Genomic DNA, 24,790 nt, shown 5'->3' with positions numbered 1-24,790 from the left:
CTACCTTTATGGCACATGAAGGCCACTGACTTCATCCTACCTGTATCCTAGCTGTCATCCGCTCTTAAGTCAATTACTTCAAAGTCCTTCCAAAACCCCAGTTACAACTGAGGATATCATCATACAAATGTAAATAAATTCACTATTAATAGTAAATTTTGTTTAAAAAGCAAACATTTATTTATGTCAGCTATAAGGACAAACTTCATTTTTTCCACAGTGGGTGTGAAAGCTCTTAGAGTAATTCATAGAGATAACAAGCCAAGAGACAACCATGTTTTAAACCATCTATACCGTAGACTCTTTGGAAGCAAAACCTAAATAGAAAACAGTATTGCTTTTTATTTGGGTTTTACTTTGGGTAGGGTTTTCTTGTTTGTTTTTACCTTTTAAATGCTTCAGCAGGGTTCCTCTCACATTCCCCCGGTTGTAAGAGACTTTGAATGGCAGGATCTCTTAGTTTGTCCTCATATCCCTGGATCAGTCCACTGCGGCAGATTTGTGCAACTAAACCTCTAATGAACCCTCCAACACAGAGTGTGTCAGAGTCTTGGGCCCTGCAGAAATGGAAGGCTAGAGCTTGACGATGTAAGCCTCTTTGCAGGTTTGCAGGTGAGCTTGGCCACAGTAACTCAGTACAGAGGGCTGTCTTCCCGCTACCAGGCCCTCCTACCAACAATACACCCCAGGCAGCTCCTTTCCCAGAGACAAAACCGGTATTATTCCCAGAATTTGCTACAAGAGATGGTTTGTTGGCAGCACTACTGCTGCAGTTAGCTTTCTCCTGGAGGCAGTGCTGAAGCTTGTGGAAAACCCACTCCCTACAGTAAAACTGCTTTCCCTGCAGCAAGCTGGTTTGAGCCATTTTATAAAGCTTCTTCTCTTGGATTTGTCATAAGCAGCAGTACACTTTCAACATCTTAGCACAAGGAGAAACGCGTTCATTTTGCACAGAAAGATCTTCTGCACAGAACTTGACAGAGGTTAAGGTTATCAGTTAACCTTCCTCGTGAAACTAAACAGCCTCTTCTCGGAAAGGGTGTCACTCCATTTGGGTGCTTTATTATGATTAGCATAACAATCACAGTTCAGCTGACATCATGAAGCAGTGTCTGATACCAGCGCTCAACAATACTTCTCCTATGGCTCAAAAGTCCATACAGCTCCATGACTACATCTGTAGTTTATGCAGTTGTGTATGTTCCCAGTATACAGGGGAGACAATACATCTGGAAAAACTGAGGGAAAGCCAGCTTTTCAGTATATACTAAATGCCTTTCAACTCTAGGCGTTAATCTCTCTGGATGTAAATCCAGAAAAAGCTGTCCATAATAAAGCGTTCCTTCTGGGAATTTTATACAGAAAGCGATTTTTCTTCAGACTACTATATACACATCCCAAACACGCGGATATGTACTATTTACTGAGAAATGGTCAGTTTGGACAGAGAACTTTGCAGACAGACTTCGCACATCTGGGCAAGTGTCTGAGAAGTGCTTCGGATTATGGTTTCTTATGCGGTACAGATGACAGGAAAAGAAGAGCGTTTACAACTTCTTATTTCAGTATGTTTGTAAGAGTCTTCTTTGGAAACCGGGATTCTTACTGAACCTGTTCTCAGGTATCTCAATCGCAAGATGTCAGAAGAGACAACATCTTCCCCTAGAGCCCTGAAATAAAGGAGACAGCACTTTTAACCCTACGTGCAAGTCATAATTCAGTCAATTGCAAAGCAGACAACAAAGAGTAAAGTCAATAGCTATTATTCCTTCTATTAAATTAATCCAAAAAGCTCTTTTAAAGAATACTGTTTAAAGGTACGATTAGCCACGTACGAAAACAACCTAAGAAACAATAGATATGACAGCAGCCGCCCCGATCCCAGGAGCAGGGAGCCCCGCGGTCCCTCCCGGGGTGCGCCGAGCATACCCCTTTCTCTCGGTAAGGGTCCCCCCGGTCAGGTTTCGCCACCCAGCCCTCCCCGTGCCCAATTCTCCTCCAGCTGGCTCCGGCTCTGGGTGTGCGTGGGGGGTGTTACTTCACACGCGAGCACTGCCCACGGCTCCTCGCACCCTTCTTTGTTCAGTGCTCGCCGGCAGCAGGACACGGGGCACACCCGGCGGCCGGGGCTCTCCCCCACCGCCACCCCGGGGCTCTGCCCGCACCCTCCGCAAAGCCCCGGCCCCCCCGGCCAGCCCCCCCGGCCCCGGGGCACCACCCCGGGCACACCCCAAGCCGAGCGAGCAGACGGGAGCCCCCCGCGACCGTGCCCCGCGCCCAGCGCCCCCAAACCCCCCGAAGCCCGCACAAAGCTCCCCCCTCGCCGCTGTCACCCCCCGCCCTACAACCGCCGGGCTACCGTGGGGGCTCCCCGCCGCCTCCCGCTCACCTCCGCCGGCGCCCCCAGCGCGCCCCTCCTCTTCCTCCGGGCCGCCGGGCTCCCGCCCCCGGGCGCCGCCGTGCCAGGGCCGCGGCCAGCCCCGCTCCGCGGCCGTCTCAGCCCGCCCGTGCGCGCTCCGCGGCGCCTCCTTCACCCCCGCCGCCAGGCACCGCCCCGCGGCCCGCCCCGCGGCCCGCCCCCTGCACGGCGGCCGGCGGAGAAGTAGTGCTGGGCGGAGGGACACGGCGGCGGGGACGCTGCACCTCCCGCCCCCCCCCCGGGAGGGACGTGTCCGTCCCCCCCTCCCGCTCCCCGGCGGCGAGACCCTGCCCGCGCGGCCCTGCAGGGGGCGGCAGCGCGGCTGCCGCCGCCGGGGCCTGGCGCCCTGAGGGGGGCGGCGGGGGAGGTGGAAAATAAATAAAGGCGATGAAACGTTTTAAGTGTAAAAACAGCGAGGTGCGAGAACAATGAGGGTCGGATCAAGCGCGGGACACTTCGCTTGGCGTCCCCTCAGCCTGGCGTGCACCGTCTCTTTGATGCAAGACTGGCTTTTCTCATTTTTTCTTAACCAAGTGTAGACCTAATAGCTTTTATTTTTATTGTTTTACTTCTGCCACTCCGCTGCCTTTTCTCATTTCGCCCTGAGTTGGCCCATTTCAAGCAGGGTTTCAGCACACAGCCTGCCAAAACGCATGCAATGGCAAGCAGTTTCTTCTCCCTCACCCAAGTGAAGTCTCCCGTTTTCTCCAAGCCAGGCTTGGTGGCACCCCACGCTTCAGCCTGAGGCCCCGGGTTGCCAGCCCATTCCCATCTCATACACTCTTCAGTGTAAGAAATGCCCCCTCAGTTCACAAACCCCCAAGGCCCACATCTCCAGGGGTTTTAGCAGGGATGAAACCACCACAGAAGGTCCTTCCAGTGACCTTCTCCAGGCCCACACCCCGGCAGAAAGTTGGAGCTCCCCTCCATCTTGGCTGCCTGAGGGCGAGGGAGGAAAAGATGTTCATTAAAACATGACCTCTTGGAGCTGACTGCATTATTTACGATACGGCACTTTCCCCTTAACTTTTTGATCAAGGTCTTCGTGGTTACTGAAGAGAGCCTTCGTGTTAGCACAGCTCCGTATGGTTTCATACGCCGGGTAATTAAAGCATTGTGGAGCACGCACTGAATGTGTCCATGCGATGCCGTGCACTCATGAACTGCCCTTCAAGGAGCGTCCCGGGATTCTTTGTAGGAACAAAATGAAAAATTAAATTCATTTGGTATACTGAAGAGCTTAGAAAAACAAGTCTGCCTACTCCTGAAAACCAGTAGAACAAGTTTGAAGAACCTTTGGAAGCAGTGAATTACAAATTTGCAAAGCAATTGGGAGTGGGGGAGAAACAGAAATAGGATCAGAAGTCAAAAAGTCTTCCCCCCCCCATCTATATATATATATATTTTTTTTTTTTTAAAACAAAACACTTTAGGCAAATAGCCTTCTCTAAGATTTTTTGTTTTCCTAGCAGCGCCTAATTTCCAGTGTGAAACAGTGTAGAGGCTAAGACTTAGAAAATTGATGCTAATACAAGTTCCAAGAGACTTTGAACTGTAAAATCCCCCCCCCCCCCCCCCCCTTTGTTTTTCTTTTAACAATAAAAGAATAGCAATAGATAACATTCGGAGTGATTAAATTGCAGTTCTGGTCAGCTAAGTTGGCTAGAGACAAAAGAGGTTGACAGTAACAAAAAAAAAAAAAAAAGCAAAACTGAAAACAAACAAAAGTAAGAAATAATTGCAGATTCAGCGTCCTAAGAGCCAGATTTTAGACAACACAAATATTAGACTGCTAGGTGTTCCAGAAAAAAAAAAAAAAAAAAAAAAAAAGAGAGAGAGAGAAATTGAACAATGGTGAAAACCAGGGGAAAATGGAGCTCCCACTTTTCTGACAAGCAGGACACAAAGGAAGACCCAATTTACATGAAAAGTTGTCATCAGATTCCACAACATCTGACATGAACATAGCACAGCAGGAAGAATAACAGCATGGTTTGCTAAAATGAGATATTTAAATGTAATCAAGATTGCATTATAGATAATGACTGTAAAATACTAATCTTTCCATGGTAGTGTATAAAATCTACAACTGAACAGATGACAGTAATTTGATTTTAGCATGGGACAGAACTCATAATAAGTGTCCACACAAAAATAACATGTAGTGCATTTGAGCAAAACTTCCCTTCAGAATACCAGTTATACAACTAGTATGAATATAAATTAGCTGCGGGAGTGGCAAAGGGAAAGAGGCAGAAAGGAGGGAATAAAAGTAGGAAAGAAATGCAGCAGGCCTAGAATGTAATTGCACCCTTATCAGTGGGAGGATTTTTAGTTTTTCTTTCAGAAGAGGACAAAATATTGCAAGATACAATGACCTGCACACTTCTTTCCAAAAGGATGCATGTCTGAACTAAAGGTGAAGGTTCATTTTGGCCTTGCATTGACCCCTGATTTACTGTTAGGAAGCAAAAGCATATAGACACTTGGGGTGATAACAAGAAAAAAGTACTAAAAAATGTTGGAAGGGTTAAAAAATGAGATTGCCATGAAGTAAGAGGTACAGCTCCTTAGGCTGGGAGCTTTCATCTGTACACAAAAAGAGTAAGACCCTAAAGTCAACCTTCAAAAGCAAGGAAGGCATTTTGTTATCAAATCTATTTGCATAGTACCTCCTATTTATAACGTGACAGCCTACATGACATCATCCTGGTGAATTATTATAGCTAAGAGTCAGATATTACTGATACAATTGTGCAATGCTGTAGTTAATGAGACAGTCTCAGGATAAGAACCAAACCTTATTTTGTGGTTTTGTATAACTCAGCTTGACATAGATAGCAAACCAACCATGATATAATTGGGTGCAACCTTGCAGACTCCAAGACTGACAGATAAGACCTAAAACAGACATAAAGAAGATGAAACATATCAAAATTTCCCATCTGAAATAATACTTTCTCTTCTTGTAGCTTCAGTGGTCTGAGGCTGTAATAACCTTGCTGCTTACACTGAGCTGCATTTCAGAACCTAGTCTTAAAATACAACATGAGGTTTCTGTCTTGTAGTTTTAGGCGTGATTTTATACTTATCAAATACTAGTTAACACTAAAAACATGAAAAGAAACTGTTAGTAAAAAGATAAAGTTCTATCTTTATGGAGTCTATGCCAACATTGGAATATCTAACGGGTGGGTTAAACAAAGCTGTGACACTTTCTAAATGACTTGCAGCATCTTTCCTCAGAATGTTAGAGAAGACTGATGATGTGCTTTTCAGTTATTTTATCAGTTAACAGTACGATGCCATTTAGATATGAAAGTTTGTTTTAAGATAACATAGTCAACCCTGATAGGCAAAGGAACATGATCAGTTGTGATGACAAAGGTAAGACAAGGCTGATACTTGAAGTCATCAGAATCTGAGTAACTGTATGCACGGTAAAACTTTTGTTTTGTACGTGGTTTGGAGCAGCACTGTTGGTTTGTCTGCTTTCTGTTTCATGAATGACTCACACCCATTACTGGTCCCGCGGTCTGGGTGCACGCACATCCAGTTCAGCCTGGTGCCAGCTCTGCAGGGCTGCAAATCCTGGGGATCTTGTAAAGTGTCTGGTAAAGCTTTCGGTAGACAGCCATTCGCATCCAAAAATAAATGTTTTTTTTTTTTTATGGGTGGGCCTGAGGCACCATTGGTGGCTTAAACATGCAGCAGTCATTTAAACTACTTTTCTGACTTTAACTTACTGATTTTCATGCATAATTATGTATTAATTCAGATACTTTATTTCTCTGACAGGTAAAATTAGTGAAGTTGATGGTAAATAAAGATATTGCAGACTTAATGTAATGTGAGAAAATTAACATAAAAAACATGTTATAATTTCCCAAGCAAATAGTGGAAGGCTTATCGCGTGAAATGCTTAGGCAGACATCAGTGTCTAATTTCTATAATGCTGACATTTAGGTCCCAGTTCAAAACCTACCTGGAGTGAGAGGTTCTTTCATCTTAGGCCTCACAGTATCATAAAATTCCTCCACAAAACAGCCTGGAAGCCCTGTATGTGGGAGGCTTGTGTTCAACCTGACACCCACTGTCATGTCTGTGGGTCCCCTTTGGCAGGGCTGCTGCTCCACTGGTGGCTTCTCAGCCTGTGGAGGTGCCTGGGGTTATTCTGTCTCTCCCACACAGAGATCTGCATGTCTCCTTATTGAACTCTGACGTTGTTGCTGGTCTGGTTTTGAACTTCAGCAAGGTCCCTGTGGATTGAAGCTCTGCTATTTGCCATGCCAGCTACTCCTCCCGCATAGTACAGGGATATCCACAGGCTCGCTGGTGGTGCACTCTGCATCATTATCACCCAGACTAGTGATGCATATGCTGAAAATCATCAGCTCTCACTATCAAGCTTGGAGCCCCTTGCTAGTCACTGGCTGCCAAATGGATGATGCCAGTCATCAACCAAGTGGTATAGTCTTGTTTTCAACCCTCCTAACAGCCCGTTCCTCCAGTCTACGCTTCCTCAGCTCCTTCATGAGAATGCTGCAGCAGATGTCAAAAGCCTTTGACATTGCAGTCACCATTCCCTGATCACCCACAGAGTCAGTCATATCAGTTGTGCTGGTAAAGCACAAATAGCCTACTGACTACTTGGAAATGAAGTCCAAGTGCTTCATGATGTCCCCAAACTGAGGCGAGGTTGACCGCATAGTTCCCTGGATCCCCCTTCTTGCCTTTTTAAAGAAGAACATAACTAGAAAAAATAGCATTATGGATAGCATTATCAGGGACTTTCCCTGATCGCTGCAGTTTCCAATAATTAAAGGTAATAGTGTTATTTTACATAAGAATATAGCTAGGAAGTATATTAGTTCCTTTCAGATCCTTCCTCAAGCCTTCCTCATTACCCAGTAATTTGAGTAGGAGTACTATCTATCCCATCTTTTGAAACAGGATCTCTATGAACAAAGGATGCAAGAATGATCGAGCTGAAGTAAAATTAAACAAAAGATCCTGGATATGATAATGCAGAGGTTCAAACACTTGAATGGGAGAGGAAAGAGCTGTATTCTTATTCCTCCTGAAAAGGAAATTGTTCCCACTTCCAGGCTGGCAGCATTAGTTTCTAGGTTGTTATAGAGCTCCAACCAACCACTATGTATTCAGGTTGCACATTGGAGGAAAAATGCCTACTGTACTTTGGAAGGCAAATTAGATTTGATGCAGACAGGTCAGGATCCATGCCCCCTTTAAAATACAGGATCTATTCTGTAGCTGTCAAAAAGGAGAGAAGGAAGCTTGCGTATGTGTAACCCTTACCCCTTGTGAATGTACACGCATGCACGGAATACCCCAGCGATGGTGGGGGTCACTTCATAGCTCAAGAACAGAACCAAGACAAGCTCAAACTGCTGTGCTGCCAATGCTGCCAAGACCATACAGCAAGGCACAGCAGCAGCATTGCAGATATAATTATATGGATACCTAGTACTCTGGGTATCTTTAATATCTGAGTTATAACTACTCGTGATACAATCACCCTACTAGTGCAATCGCTCATCACTGCTACACTGTGGGAAAAAAAGCTCCTCCAGATGGCTGTTCACAATGAGAATCCAGTTTAAATGCTTTGAAGTGCTTCTGGAGTAGCCTTTCTCTTCCTTTCTTGACATGAGCGCACCATCTTCCCAAATTACGCACAGGGATTGCACACTAAACTTAGCTGATGTGCTGAGAGACACTTTCATGCCTCTTTGGCAAAACCCCAACAGCTTTCTACATTGCTGCAGCGTCTTTTTAATATCCAAATATGCACCTATACAGCCATAGGAAGAGATGAATCTTCTGTTTAATTATTGATATTCAACCTCTGATCCTTATTGGGCGTGGGTTTGGCTGGTTGTCCAGACAATGCATTACAGTTTTTAGGCAGTTAACAAAAATACTTCAGAACTGTGACTTTGAGTCTAAGAAATGCATGTTAATATAGTGCTTTGTGTCTGCTCTGCCTGTGCCATTCTGACCTCAAGCATTGTGTGCACAGGGGTAGGAACATACTCCAGCTTCCTCCTACCATAGAGTAGCATGTAACCCAATATTTGTGCAATGTGAATTCTGGTATAACATTACCATCCCATTTAATAACAGTTGACAACACAAGGTCAGTCAAAATTAATAATTAAGTATAATATTCTGGAAAACAGGTGCTGCAGTAGATAACTAGTTCTGCTGGATGAAAATGCATGAGGAGCTGCAATGAATTTAAATATCTTACATGATGGTATGAAAATGTCTATGGAACAGAAAGAAAAATCCAAGAGCAGTAAGCCATAAAACTAAATCAAGAAAGTGACCTGATGTGAGTTGGACCAGAAATATATTCATCAGAAAAATTCTTAGACTGTGCATGAAAATAGATAACTAGATGTCTAAGAATAAGAAATAATAAATGAAGAATCAGAATTATTACAGTAACAGAAGAATTTATGCTGAAGCAAGATTTTGTATGAACTTAATAAAATTTAAGTGTTTATGTGGGAAATAAGCTTTAAGCATTGGGAATGTGTGTGTAGTTTATGCTCTTACTGTATGTTCCTCATGTAACCTCACTGCTTTCATCAGTGTCTGAACGCTTGCCCTGACCCGTTCTGTGATCTTGAGCAACTCACGTAACCTTATCTGCTTCTGATTCCCCGTCGGTGCAATAGGATAGTAAATCTTTCCTATCTCCCTTCTCACGCCTGCTGTGCCTGGCCAAATTGCAACCTAAAGAGAGATTTACCAAAATATTTCGTACTGCAAGGTAGTGTTACTCTAACTGGCTAAGTTTGACTGATGTGACATTGAATCAATGTGAGCTATACAGACTAAACCATAAGCAGTAAGTAACCAAAATACTTCTTGCTGTATCGGCTCTTGCAAACCTCTGCCCTAGCAGCTCCTATGCTCAGTGTGTGAGAAGTCATGCTGATACACTCTATAAATCTAACTCATTTCTCTCTATGTAGTTTACCCTGTTGTGAGACCATTTCTTGGTATTTGTGAATTTATGCATTTTATACGCTGTTCTGCAATCCTTGTGGAGGCAAACTGCCCGTTTGACAAAATCTCCCAGGTCACTAAGCACTCGCTGTACTAAGCCCTAAGCACTTCTGCTATTCCTCCAAATTTGTGGGTGCTCCACAGATCCTTTTTTTTTTTTTTTTTTCCTGAGTGAGAAAATTGCAGGATTTTGCCTGTCCTTTTAAACTTTGCCTGAACAGGGGATCATCCAGCTCCATCTGAAGTGGGATGGGTAATTCTGCCAGTCATTTCAATGGCTACAACTAGCTCTATCAAGTACAAGTTCATCTATAAGCTCAGCTTCTGGAGTTATCAGCATTTTGGAAAATATGGAATGTTAAGGAATAAAGTTAGGCATAATTGCATAAGGCATACTCAAAAACCTTTCTTATGAGCAGACTCGAGTACCAAAGCACATATAACACCTCAGTGTTCCCAGGATCAGGAGGGAAGGTGATAAAACACTACTGCAGCATCTTCCATAGCTGCACTGAAGTCTTTTTTGAAAAGTTATACCCGCTGCTTGTAGAATTATGTTTATGCATACAACATTAATACTGATTAATAATTGTAAAAATTGTATTTTTTTCATCCAGGCCACTATAACGTTATAGACACTCAGTGAATGAAGTTGTTCATGACAAGTTGTAATCAGCGGGGATAAAGACACGAGATTTTGGAGCTGCTTTGCTGCATCTATGAAATCACTTGATTAGTCCTTTTCTAAGAGACTTCTGAGCACAGAAAATGTATAGTAAGATGATGAATTTTTAAAGCATGTTTTGGATAAGTCTGCTTAGATTAATTACAGATTTTTGGATCCAGAAGGGGAAGCTAAAATATATTCCTAGAAGTGTGCTGTTAGACTTTGAAAATAAAATGAGAAAGATAAATTAATGTTGATTGAAAGAAGCATTTACATTTAGTGTGGAAATGAATTTCAGTCTGATCATGAATCTCCTTTGATAAGCAGAATTTTATTCACTTTCCCTAAATAAGAAACTATTTTCCATCTTCCATTTTAATGTACTTTAAAAATCCCAAATAATTCCTTTATAGAAGGAATAAAAAGGAAAAAATCAAGTTGTTTTCTTATGCAACCTTTCAGAACTTTATATGCATTTTGGAAGAGAAGGGTTTATGTCAAAGCAACCAACTTTTCCACTTTCTTTTTCCCCACCATGACAAAAAACAGTATTTTATGGGCTAAATTTTACCTGCCAAACACAGAAGTTGCATGCTTTACTTATAACTTTACAAAGCTGAAGGTAACTCAGGAGAAATTCATCAAGTACCTAAAGCTGAACAGAAAATAGAAGTTAAAAATTGATTCTATGAACTATGGGTATTAAATATTTTTGCAAAAAATCACAAATAATTGTTCTACAAAGGAAAATGCCTGCAGACATGTAGATACTATCAGTCAAGATGCATATATAGCTACAGAAAACACTACATCATGAAGCAGAAAAGGCAGAAGCAGCGCTCAGAAGAATATTCTTCTCTGTACCTCTGAAGCATGCAGTAAGCTACTGCAAATTCAGAGAAGCTAACAACCCCAACAGCTTCCACAAATACCCTCTTACAATAAGTGGCAAAACATTCTCGTAAATGGAGAGAGATGGACTTATCCAGAGTGGTTAGAGTAGTAGTTAGGCCTGCAGCCTTTGCTTTGCCCAGTGTAGTACACTGGGAGCATGGCAAACAGACACGAACATGGCCCTGCAGTAGCTCTTTGCCAGTACTGAGTGCGAGGATACATTACTGAATATTTTACTGTTCACTATGATCTCCTACTATTCAACACCTTACCAAATAGCCGGCTTTTTCTTCATTGCATTAGCACACCGTAGAAATGCAAACTGAAGTCAAAATCCAGGCCACATCTTTAGAGCACAAAGGGTTCGGTTCAGGTTGTTTCCATGAGTGCATCTTCATAAAACCCTGTTAACACTCTTAGGGAGCAGGCAAGGAAATTGGAACCTGAGGAGAGATGAAGATCTGGTTTATGACCATGAAATACTCTGTTCAAAAAGATTTAAGGGTATTTGGATGCGGAGCAAGGCTTGTCTTTTATTTCAGGTTTCTCTCAAAAGCAGATCTAGTCAGAAAAAGAGGCTAAAAAACAAAAGTAACAGAAACAAATAGTTGAGTTTAAAAGAAAAAAACGTTAATTTGAAGATGCAGTTCTGAAAAATAACACGGGCCTATGCTGAAGATGTCATATTAAAATAAGCAGACTACCAGTCCGGCCTATTCACCTCTTGTAGCTGGGTTCCTGTGACCCCAAACCTGCAGGTAAACTGAAAAAAGGAAAAATAGCATAAAGCCTATTTTATTATAGTTGTAAATAACAATGGGCAAAAGACAAGTAGTCTTTATTCTGGAGCTCTACCGAGTCTTAGCAAAAAGAGTCCAGTACCTTTGTGCTGGTTATGACACATTAAGAGATGGCACATAGGACCTTGAAGCTGAGGATTTAGCAGAAGAAAAATAATGGAAGGATTTAAATGGATTAAGTATGTGATGGGACTCAGGCAGAAGGAGGTGGAGATAACTTTAGCTATCTAGTAAACGAGAAGAGGGAGAGATGATAAATGGAGTCCTGAAGCCTCCACAGATTAAATTATCTTGGTAAGAGGCAGGTGTGAATTACTGGGGAAGTGTGAGGACTAAGGGGATTTTTTTTTTACTTGCTGGCATAAGATAAGTTCCCATTTATGTGACATGGTCACAGTAGGGCAACTGCTTGGAGTTGTGTATACCCATATACACGTGTTATCTAAAGACCGGGGAATAATTCTTAGCACAAGAAAAGGAACTTCCAGTGTCTCACTAGAGATTCAATGAAGTGAAACAGGAGAGCAGCAGGAAGATTAACTTTGACATACATAGAAAAAAGGTATTAGTCACCATGGTAAAGACAATCTTACTGTAACAGCAAGTAATGAAACTAGTCTGAAGAAAAGTATACAGCAAATAGACAATGCTACAGTTGTTGCTAGAAATCAATGACACGACCTATTTCTGTATTCGTAACATCAATGGTTTTGCCATCACATTGCTACAAGTCTTTCACAACTATTTTCAAATCTATTTGTATTTCTCAAGCAGTAAGAAACTGTTTGGATGTGAGCCCATTATAGTGTCTACCCTGTTTTGCTACGTTTTTCAGAATATGTTTTCTTCCCATTTAACCTCTAATGGAGTAATCACTATTACCCTTATAGTAACAGGTTAAAATCAGGTTTATCGGAAGTTGAGTCAGATTTTGTCAAAAAGGAAAACAAATTCAAGTCTTTCTAATTTAAAACCGCAATTTATGTCCCTCTATTGAGCCCATAGTGTAATTGCTCTAATAGAAAACAAAATTGTTTTCCTACTTTGACAAGTGTTCCCAATTTCAGAAATTGCTGATTGAAAGTCAGTGAAATTTTAGTAAAACAGGAACTTGCAGACACTTTATACTTTGCAACCATTTAAGAAAAGCAAACAAAGTAGCTGTTTTCTAGGAGTTTTAGTCTTATCCAGGTTCTCTTGCACTGCATTCAGAGCATTATACTCAGTGGAAGAAGATTAAGTGTTTTGTTACTAATTCAGAGTCTTATTACTGGAGGTAATAGCATTTGTGTGTATCAACTGCTAGACTGCACAGTTTATAATCCTATTGACATAAACCAAAGTCAGATGTGAGCAGTACACAAGAGCAGCCCTGACCATGACAGCTGTCCCAGCTTTATCACCCAGCAAAACTGTATGCTTTCATTTAGTAGAAATATTTATTTCTAATTTCATGCTTTTTTTTTTTCTCTCTCTAGGTTTAAGCTGTTCACCATAGCCATCTGCATGGGCTGGTTATGTTCTTTAGCACTTTGCATTCTCAGAGGGTTACAGCCATTAGCTCCACTACTGGCAAGCCTGATTTTCTAAACACTCCTTGAGATCCACCCACACTATGAGGAGTACAGCTCTCCAAATGAAATCAATTTATTATTGTGAAACTTAATAATGCTATGGCAATAGGTACTTTTTGAATGCCATAGATTAGATAGATTAATCAGATGCTTAGAAGGTAGGTGGTTGATACTGGAAAGGCTAAGTATGTTTGCAGTGTACGTACAGACAACTCCAAAACTGCTAGCCAAATCAAAAGAGGGGTTTGCATTGGTACTTTTAAAGAGAAATAGATTAGTGAACAATGTGCAGTTAAAACAAAAATAAAACAAAGTTTTAAGCCAAGCTGATGAGTGCAAAATAATGTAAGTTTTCAGTAAACACTGCATTGCCTGATGCTGAGTTCTACAATATTGATGCTTGACAGCTCCAATATTATCTCTGTAAACGTAGGATTAGTTGTGTAATTCAGCTTTGAGGAACATTATTAACTGTATTAACATTGTAATGAATTCAATATATCTGATTCCTAACTACCTCGAAGCCAATGCCTGTTTTTATACATAACATTTGGGTAGGAGATGGGATAACGGGTATGAGTGGAGTTACAATGCAAAGCAAGTATTTTAAGACTGTGGAGCCTGATTTTCCTTAACTTCACTGAGGCCTGAGATGGAACTGTTTCTAGCTCTGGAAGAGAGCAAGACCCTGATGTAAAGGCAGTCCTTTCATGGGTTCCCCAGAGCAGGGAGCTGCAACTGGGAGAGCACAGCAGCAGCAGCCCTTGCGGGTATGGAGTCAGAGCAGTGCGTGTATATAATTATATTCATGTTCTGATTATAGAGCCAGATGACTCAAACACATGTTCTGCTGTTCCTAAGAGCGTAGAAAATTTAGACCACACCAGTCGCCACAAAAAAGATACATGATGACTGTCATTGTGCTGGTTTGTAAGCAAGGCACATTGTCACCTTTATGAAAATCTGCTTCATTAAGAACAACATCAAAGTGACATTTTCATTTCATACTAATAACTGCATAATTATTAACTAGAGTAGCTACAGAAGTAAAATCCCAAGGAAGTCTGTCATTCTTCACCATTGCCAGGTAGTTTGGGATTACTTTATTCAGTGGGAAAAATAATCCGCCATGATTTCGGGGAAACGTTGCATGTAGAAATTTTGCTGCTGTCAGTGAATATCCTCCTATGCCAGTCTTTAAAAAAAAGAGCATTTATTAAAGTGTTGTTATCACAGGTCAGTTAATTCTAATCATACCTTGCATTATCAATGTTTTGAACATACAGAACAATCAGAAGATTGTTCAACATTGGGCTGAATCCCACTTAGTAACCATGATTCCCAGTGACAGTTGTATATTCTATTATTAATATATTCTATTACTAATAGCATCTCTGCTAATTTAAATTAGCTCTCCTACTTAAGCTTTTTTGCTATTTTAGATATTTCATTTAAATTGGACAGTGAAATAAAACTAATGTTTTGTTTTCAATCAGTTTCAGATTATTTGAGCTGTGCTCATTACAATTAAAAAAACCTATTAGCAAGTCAAGGTAGAAAGACTGAAATTGCAAGGACAATATAATTTTTTACAGTCATTTTTTCAAAATGATAGGATACTTTGAAAGTAAGAACATCTGATGCTTTTCAAATTTGTCTGTTTACATATACTATTGCTATTTCTTTGCTCTTTTTTTTTTTAGCATTAACAATTATATTCTTAGAGTAGAAGCTGAAGCAGAGGGGATGGTCTAACTCAATGTTTTCTTTCCATACTGAAGAGCCAAAGTAAAGACAAAGATAAAAGTGGATGAAAAATGGATTAAGCTACACTAATTGTTTTCACTGTGGTGGTCTGAAAATAAAATACCACCATAATGCCATTTTTAATGAATACTTTGGCATTAAAATTGGCATTTTAAAACTGCTTTGTGAAGTTTTAATTTTGAAGAATGGCAGCTGCAGCCCAAAGTAACCTTCTGATAACTTTCATGCTTCCTCGTATGTATTTTAGATAAAGCATACAGACTATTAAAATATGGTTCTAATTCCCACTCACAGGTGTAATGACAAGTATCTATGAGTTCCACCTGTCCTATTGGCCTATCAGTGCTTTAAAAACTGAACATACACATAGCAGATCTGGATTTGTATCCTAAATAACAATTTGCATATTTGCATGTGCAGTAACATCTAGCATATGTATGCACGTTTGCACCAGAGGAAATGTGCAGACAGAAGTTTAATGCATGTTTACCCACCACACAAAAGTATTTGTCCAGCTATGAGAACCCAGGTTATTCCGTGAAGAGATACCTGTACTGAAGATACTCAGGATCAGTTATAGACACCTATTAATAGGATCTCTAAAGTTGATTTTTTTCCATATTAAATATAAGCATGTATTCATCAGTTTGTATATATTAAATATTTTCATACATAAAATTCTATGAATCTATATTGAAATTGAAAGCCCTTTAAAACTTAATTTGATATTAAATTTGTTCCGCCATGGTCTATTGGTCAATACAAATAGGAAAACTTTATGAAGTGCTTGGTAAAGAAAGAGCATTCGCCAACAAATCTTTGCTTAATGATTGCCCCTTAACACATCAGCTTTGTAAAATTGAGAAATGTTTATGAATCAGCACTCAGAGAACATCATCACTCCCTAGATATGGTAAATAGATGCTGGTTAGCAAAATTATATACCTGGAAAATGGTAAGGGTATGCACTCCAGTCAGGTGTCATACAGCAGTGCAGTTTCAAGAACAAGGACATCTTTAAAAAAAAAGAAAAGGAGGTAATTAAAAGGCTGACTTAAGGACATAAGTATGCATTTTGGTGGGCTATAGAGAAGCCAAACACAGGAAAATCTGGAAGGATGTTTATGATCATAAAAAAGACCCATAGGACTGCTACAGGGTGTCTGGGAAAGAGCTGTGTATTGATACACTGAAGGTCCTCATAATCGGAAAAATGAGACAGTAGAAAAATCAGTAAGCTTTATCAGGGAAACATGAAGTCCAACTAAAGGATATGGATTTGGAAGACTTTGTTGTAAAGGTGAAAAACCATGGTTAATAGTAAGAAAAGATCTTGGAAATGGGGAATTTAATTACAAGACCAGTTATGCACTCTGTAAAGAGTTCTGGGACATGAAAAACAGTATGGTGAAAAGGAGGACAGTGTAGGCTTTAATTAAACACAGAACATGGACCTGGCCCTCTAAATCAATCATTATTTCTAGGAGGCAAGGAGGAGAGCTGAGCTGTGTGAATGTGTGAACAGAATTTTGGGTAACAGCCCTGCAGACTTCTGAGGAAATACTTTGACAGATGCCGAGTGGGACTACTACTCCTTATGTTCATCCCAAAGGCAACAAAAAAATTAAAATTACTTCATGGTATCCAAGAAAAATCTAAAAAATATCTTAATGTAAGTCTTGGAGTTTATTTTTTTTTTCCCCAGGATTGGAGTGAGGTATTGGAAAGAAAACACTAATGTTCTGGTTCAGATGGAACTCACACCCTACTTCTGGCAATTCAAGATAGCTTTCTTCTAATGCAAAAACTAGTTCTCTTGCCCTTGTTACACACTTAACTGCAATTAAAGCATAGATCCAACTCTTAAAGCAGTTTAAACTTGTCTACCTCCATAAACATGAGCAGAAACATGCTTCTTTAACATCAGCTAAGGATTAACCCACCACCTACATAATAAGTGGTCTAAAACAGCAGTCTCCCAAAAGATTGGAAAGTATGGTTATCATCTTTATGCAAAAATCATATCAAAATAGTTTGGAGTGATAAACCATCGCTCAGTCTTTCCAGGTAAGTCAGCAAAAACTTCACATTCACACCAAGAAGGGGCTCTTGCTGATGACATTTGAGTATCTAACATCAGGTAATGGTATGACATTTGCCTGCAACTTGTTTTACTTGTGTCTGGTTGACTGCTAGGTATTGATGATCCCAATTCCTGTTATACGCCCACTTTATCTTTTGTTATTTTTGTTTACTTGCTGGAAAGGAGTTATTTGACTGGACATAAGTTTAGGATTAGAAGACTCCAGGTTTTACAAGAAAAAAGAAAACCAATAAAATACTTCTAGGGCATGTTAAAATCTTCCTTTAAGCATTGTCAGGTAACACTAGTTACTATGGGAAAAAGCTTTGAATCAAACATCTGGAAGCAAATCAGTCACAACATTCCTGCAACCTTTGAAGCAAAACAGTCAGAGTAGATGGCAGAAGAGAAAAATGAAATCTCAGAAAAAGTTGCCGTCTTTCAGTCATGGAAAACTCGTACATTTAACTCATATCAGCTAGGTAGGTCTGCACAAACTGAGAATGAACAGCACTGAGGAATGACCCACAACTGACCACTACAGCCAGCCGTGGATAGTACATCACACATCTCAGTTACAGTGATCGATCTTTCAGGTCTTTATTTCTATTAGTCTAATGGCACAGATGCTCTTCTACCTGCTTCCACAAACATTTTCCATTCTCTTTGGAAAAAGTACTTCCTTTAAAACCTCTTTTCAACACAGGGGTCAGAGCTGGAATGTAAACCTATCTCCCCAGGTCAGACCAATAGCACTGGATCATGCTGACGTGGTAGAGAAGTACATGCTTTACCAAATGCAGAGATTAATACTTTAATCAAGTAGCTAATTGCAAGTATATTAAAGCAATGAAATGATAAAATGTGTTTTACTTCAGCTTTGCTTTCTAATAAATGTAATAATCAAAGGTTTCCATATCAGCTAGATATTCATGTTTCTCCTGTGTGAACTATCTTGGGTCCAGTTCACACTATAACCCTTCCTTCACTCTGGACACTTTTTTTTTTTTTAATATTCTGCCATCTATTTCCATAGAACCTGTGAGAATTTTGCATTACTAGGGCTGTTACTCTTCAATGAGATCCAATTTAAAGTGGTTAATGAATTCACAAGTACTGACTGAGCTGGGGACAGGCAAACATACATTCATGAAGAACGCCCGATTGCATGAGACATGCTTGTCTTAGGAAGACTCATTAGAAAAACTTTTAAAGAGTTTCTCTGTTCAAGTCAAGCAGTGAAGCATGCTCCCAGTTCCAAAATAAAGTATTTGAAGATAAGGCTAAAGAAATGCATGGTTAAATATCAAGGGATCATCCAGAGATACCTAGGTCCTCAGCAGTAGATAGACATAGAAATTTTTAAAAGAACAGCTTAAGAATGGCTAGATTTTTTTTCCATATTACAATTAAAATGTAAGATAATTCATTTGCTCCAAAACCAATTATTAATGTGACTTCCTGGCTTGTCAAGAAGTCCTAAGAAATATTCTTATATCTTTACACTTCTGGGATTTGAAAATCATACTTAAATCTTTATATTACTTTTTCCCCTGAAGAACTGAATCCACCTGTTATTGTGCAGCATATGCATTAAGCCTCTATTATAACTTAGGTTTCTAACACCATCATTGGAAATTGCAGCTTTTTTAAAGATAGAAACCAAGCAATTTCTAACAAGTACATCACATAATTGTGAAAAGTAATAGTGAAATGATCTTACTGGATCATTTTAAGCATTAGCTCTCATAAGTCAGGCTTTACAAGTATAGTTGTATTGAGTGGTTTTTAAGGAGCAGAGGATGGGTAAAGACTATGTTCTGCCAACGAAAAACCCTTTCCTCATAGGGAAAAGCCCTGTACAACTAAATGAGTAATAATATACTGAAGTGATTATGCTTTTCTGCTCAGACCCTTTGCATAATAAGGGACAGAGTATTTCAGCCAGAGTATTTTACATCTTTTATTTTTAATTGAATCGTTTAAAAAGAAACCCTTCCTTTCCATTTGTTTTAATGTCTACAATCAACATTGCTAATTGCCTGGATTTTATGAGCTTACTTGCAGGGACAGGTGATTTAATGATATTATATTGGGTAAATACCTTTTCCAGGATGAAGAGAATCCCTGGGGAATAAAGTAAAACTCCCTTCCTTCTTTCCCTTTGTTTTGTCTTGTTCCTGCAACAATAGTTTCACTTTTCAAAAGTACATCTGAGAATACCTTCAATCACATACAGCATTAAGATTGCATGCTCATATATGCTTTAGGAATTGTGTTTCTAGTATTTTGGATCTTAGATATCTTCCTGGTGCATACAGAAAAGACATGAAAAAATAATCTAGAAAAGAAAGTGTTTTGAGTATCTAGAAATACCAAGAACTGGTTGTTTTCACTACCTACGGAAGCAACTCTAGAACATGACTAAGGCACTGAAGCTTGATTTTAATAATCTTTCTGACAATGATTTGTTCTATTCTACCCATGCTTCTACTGGAGTGAAGTATTATATACTCAGTCCTAAGAGGCTTTTGGGCCTTATCCCTACCTTGATTTAGAGTAACTTAAGGAGGATATTAAAATATAAGTACACTTATGCAGAGAAAAGGATGAGTTGCAACAGAATGAAAGTTAATCAGTTTGGCTTTTTCACTAATGACAGAAGTTAGTATAACAGATTGTCAGATGCTATACCCTTCTGAACAGTTTCCAACTTTAGAGATTATACTGTATGGCTCATGTAAAAGGACCAAATTAAACATCTATTACAACATTCTTCTTGTCTTTGGCAAGTCAATATGTCAAACAAAATATTGTTCAGGTTCCTAAAACTGGAATTTTTAAAAGTACTTACATTACAAATTGGAATTTTGCCATGGGTAAAAAATAAAGAGCTATTAACTGTTTCAATCAGTATTGGAGTAATTTTGCAGGTGCACTTTGAAAGCAGTGAAGATGCTTGAATGTTTCTTTTTTAAATAACAGTAAGAAGGGATATTACAAATTATTTCTAGAAAGATCTAAATGGCTTTGCAATTCTGCATCTTATTGAGAAACTGCATGAAAAATTGCATTCTCAATCCACTATCAAATAATCACTACAGCGGTTAACTCCTTTGCTTGTACACAATATAAAATCTTGTATCTTGTACACAATATAAAAAATGCATGTCTATTGCTGACTAATTTCAAAGGAACAATTTAGTTTTTCATGTTGCCTAAAGTTTCCTAAAAATTATGTAGAATTTAAAAGATAAAAGTGAATCCAAAGTGGGACTGATAGAATACTTTTGCCTGTTACCTACTTGCTCTGGTGTTTCTGTGAATCTCATCAGAAACGTTTGAAATTTTAGGTTCCCAAGTGCTCTTGTAGATGTGGTCTTTCATTTTCAGAAATGTCTGGCAGAAATATCAATTAGGCTGTTTTTAAGTGAACATTTTCCCTTTAACAAAATTACTGTACTCAGAAGACAGGAGGTACTCCTGGCAGTGAAATTACTACATTTTGACTCCAAACATTGCTGATGTATCTCAAAAAAAAAAAAGCACATGGATTACTTTTTCAAGTGTCCTCTTTTACAGGTTGAATAGGCTAAATTATATGTCATACAGTATTGCTTCCAATTCTTTGGCTGCCTGAACCTATCCAGTGGAATAACAAGAATTACTTTAATTACACCTCCAAGGACAGCAGGAGGCATGATGTGCTCCTTCTTGGACCCTGCAAGCAGGAGGCCCTTCTTGTGTGCTCTATCAGATCTCAGGAGGGATGATCCCTTGGGGTGGTGTAGCTGTGTATGCATAAAGGGGAGTCAACCCTTCCCTTGCAAACACCCAAAACATCAGGTCATCTCTTTCCTAATAGAAACGTTCTAGGCAGGGAGAGATGCAATTAGCTGAAAGGCTGGTTTGGTAGGTCCTCCAGGTTCAGATAGCCACGATAAGCATCTCAGGCCCCACTCACTCCCCACTCTCCTGCTGTAACCTCTCCCCAGCCTGTGGTTTCCCCCTGTGCTGGCTATCTTGCAGCATTTTTTCAGTAGCAATGTGGCTGGTGCCTTTCCAGCCCTGCTGCAGAGGGGTGGCACTCAACAGAGGCTGATGGAAATCACAGCCAGCTCCAGCTCCATATCTGCACTTACATCACCAGCCACAGCTGTCAGCTTCCAACTTTCTTCCTTTGATTTGCCTACTTCAAATTCAAGTAAGCAGCAGCTTTCCATAGACTGACATACTGCAAAGGGAGCAAGATCTTCCAGGGGAAAGACTGGTGGCGAAGACAAAGTGCAATTGTGCTATTCAAAACATGCAAGGAATGAAGTAATATGGGCTATTCCTCCCACTCCTCACAGGCTTTCATCAGAACTGCAGCCAGCTGAAGGCATTGATCTCAGCCTGTAGCCTTCTTGGAAGGCAGTCTAAAGAACAGAAAATTTATTTCCAGAAGAATTAAAGCCTATTTCAAACCTCAGCACCCTCCACCATTGAAGCACCTTTTTCATTTTTTTTGGCTCCCTTCGCTTCATAGAGCCACACAACTGAAACAAGCTCATTCAAATGTTTTCCCTTGAGGAATGCAGAGAGACATTCATTACAGATGTTATCATGTAGGTTTACCTTATACTGAAATACAGTAACAACCACAGGTATTGGTGCACATGAAAGTGAATAAAACTGACATCCACTTGTTAGCCTACCTAATGAAGGAGGAAAGGGCCAAGTCATGACTGAAGTGCTATGGCAGGAATGCACTATTTGCCCTTCCACTTACTAGAAAATTCTGTTCAGTTACAGCTGATCATTTAGCACACTGCTTTACAATTTACAGTGGTGAATGTAGTAGCCTTCAAACTCCAGTTGTAAGCACTAAGCTTTCCCTACGTACATTTTAGTCCATCTAACACGATGGCTAACAACCTCTCATTTTTCTGTTTCCTACAGGACAAACATTGCAGAGATAGACAAATGTTTCTATTCATGTGACTTATTTTAAGTATAACATATCAAAAATGCAGAATACATAGCAAGACTGCTGAAGCAGTAAATATGCAGCATACCTATCAAGGCTCCAAAGCTCTTTTGACCACACACACACCCTTCCTCCTGCTCATGTAAAACAATGAGTCAGCTCAACTGCATGAAGGAATTTGTACACTATTCACAGGAACAACATCCCAAAGTGTTATGAGTTCAGGGTTTAATAGTCATGATTTTGAAAACCACAAAGTATTTCATTTAAATTCTAAATCTCCATGGCTCCTTTTGAGAAACTGTGCCTGATGATATCCCATTGATAAGATTTTTCATTAGGAACATCTTGGAAAAAAAATATCTGAAATACGTTTTCTGCATGTCTTTGTACTAATCAACCATCTAGGTATTTTATCTCTCAAGTTTTTATTGTGTCATATGGCTTATTCAGATGAGCAAATGATGACATTTGCCTCAGAAACTTAGCTTCTTTCTTAGATAGCTAAGAAAGAATTATACCACATAAGGTTTTAAATAGTACTTTGCGTGATTCATCAGTTCATGACATCCATACATCATTACTTCTTAAAGCAGTTTATGGCAGTAAGGATTTTATTCTACATTAGCAAATGCAAGTAAAAGGAAAACAAAACAAAACACAAAATGAAAAAAGATCTTAAAGCTACATATCCTGCAAGTTTTCCAGACAGAACATTGGAAGATCTCCAGTGGAATCTTGATTTAATTCAAATGGTGGAGACTGCACAACTTCAATTGCTATTTCTCTTTCATACAAAGTAAAGCCTTCATCCTGAACTTGAAAAAAAAAATCTAAAGAGGCTTTTTTCTTCCTTAAGAATACAAATAAATTTTATAAGTTGTGATTACTTTGCTCATTAAGCAGTCTTATGTTTAAAAATAATCAAAGCCATAACTTTTCCTCTGATGCTTTTGAGGGAGAAAAAAAAGATAATAATTTGATCTTGTACTTGTCAAGATTTTTCTTTATGTGGTTTGAATCTGCCTTCAGCACACTCTGAGATGAGAGCCAAAAGAGTCACTATTCAGAGCTGCAGAATTCAAACAATGTATGAACTCCAGAAAACTCTTCCTTATGCCAGTAAATACATAACTCTTAAAAAAATGCAAATGGCACATTGCTATACTCTTGGAATATTTGTAAGGCTTTAAGTGGAAAAAATGGACAGTAGGATTTATCAGCCTGAGCATCAAGAAGGCTGTGCTGTGATGGGAACTAGATCATAAGGTCTTTCTTAAGTAGCCATCCTAATCTAGGAAGTCAGTTCCTTAAAAAAAGTTTCACAACATAAATTTTAGTAACACTCTTCAGGATGATATCCTTTTACAATATAAAACAAATCCATAACATTAACTTATATACTTTCAGCAGTTATAATCTCTTCTCTATCAAAGTGGCATTTAGTTTTACTCTACCTTCAATACCCTTCAACCTTGGGATTTACCCAAGCAGCCCAGGGCAGAGGACTCCAGCACCCCAAAACAGCTCTCCTCAGCCTTTAGCAGCCAGCACACTGCTCCAGGAGGACTAAGCAATAATTTGGGAAGAGCCCCAGGAGCAGGCACCCTCACAGCACCACTCAAACCAGGATTAGAGCCAGGGCTGGGCTGAAATAGTCCCTGAGGCAAGGGATGGGGTGGGGGCATCAGGTGCTTCTATTTGGGCAATTAGGAACCATTGGTTCCCTCGGGGTACTTGGTACCAAAGCTTCATAGAATGGGGAAGGTGGTCTTTTAGTTATGTGAACAGTCTAAACTCAACCAGGTGTTCAACAATAACTTCATGTCCCATCCCTTGTTCTTCAAGACAAGCAGTGGCTCCTGGGGGCTTTGAGGCAACTTGATATAGTCATTGAGAGAAGGGTTTGCCCCTTAGAAATTTTTTGGACTTTTTTGGACTGTTATCCCCAAGTGGTTTGATCCATCGATAGCAAGGCCACAACGATGTCTTGAGTGGTCTAAGGCAGTTCAAAATTGAAGATACTATTTTATTTCTTGTTGTCTACTTATTTATTGCTGGTTCTCAGGAAAACCTTTTTGTGCTCCCATGGAATAAATAGAAACACTTTTTTATTTTGGTATAATACATAAGGAAATTCCCTTCCAAACTTTCCACAGGTTTAAGTATCTGCCTTAAAAATGTCAATAATCAAATTTTATTGCACAACAGAAATGTTCTCAATATTTATTTATTGCATGTTGTGAAATTAAAAAAAAAAAAAGTGAATATGCACACTGTAAATTTAAGTGGAATAAATGATGGACATAAAGGCACATAAACTTTAAACTTCTAAATTTCCTTAAACAAGATGCTCACTGTCTCTTATAATCTTGGAGGGAGGGAGAGGGGGCTGTTTCTTGTTTTGGTAGAGACTGTTTCTGTGGTAATGTTAACCAAGGCTGGATCATTGTTCTGATTTTAATTACTCTTGACATATTTTGTTTAAAATTCCACACTGCTGTTGTAAGACACTTTTACTGTAGACACTGCTTACTGATATCTTTCCCTGATGAAAACATCACAGTTAGAGGTCT

General features: G+C 39.7%; 1 protein-coding gene and 1 long non-coding RNA gene across 4 annotated transcripts in view; both read right to left on the bottom strand.

The window, feature by feature from the left end:
- The window catches only part of ANKRD50 (ankyrin repeat domain 50), a 41,963-nt gene extending 40,013 nt beyond the window's left edge, over positions 1-1,950 (bottom strand). The window contains 2 exon segments of the mRNA XM_040555256.1: positions 387-1,670; positions 1,930-1,950. Coding sequence (XP_040411190.1) covers positions 387-865 — 479 coding nt within the window. The 5' untranslated portion in view covers positions 866-1,670; positions 1,930-1,950.
- Positions 1,951-2,741: 791 nt separating this feature from the next.
- Positions 2,742-24,790, bottom strand: part of LOC121069259 — a 34,019-nt gene continuing 11,970 nt past the window's right edge. The window contains exons 2-5 of one of the 3 annotated variants that reach the window (XR_005819362.1): positions 11,294-11,464; positions 10,699-10,782; positions 3,447-3,609; positions 2,742-3,358 (exon numbers count right to left, since the gene is read on the bottom strand). This is a non-coding gene — a long non-coding RNA (uncharacterized LOC121069259). Of the gene's footprint in view, positions 3,610-4,417; positions 6,679-10,698; positions 10,783-11,293; positions 11,465-24,790 lie in introns of those variants that run through there. The other 2 variants (XR_005819361.1, XR_005819363.1) reach the window with 2 other exon arrangements.

This window comes from Cygnus olor, chromosome 4 (genome assembly GCF_009769625.2).
Source record: "Cygnus olor isolate bCygOlo1 chromosome 4, bCygOlo1.pri.v2, whole genome shotgun sequence".
Lineage (NCBI taxonomy): Eukaryota > Metazoa > Chordata > Aves > Anseriformes > Anatidae > Cygnus > Cygnus olor.
The sequence above is the reverse complement of the archived record's forward strand: the minus strand, read 5'-3'. Positions and strand labels throughout refer to the sequence as shown.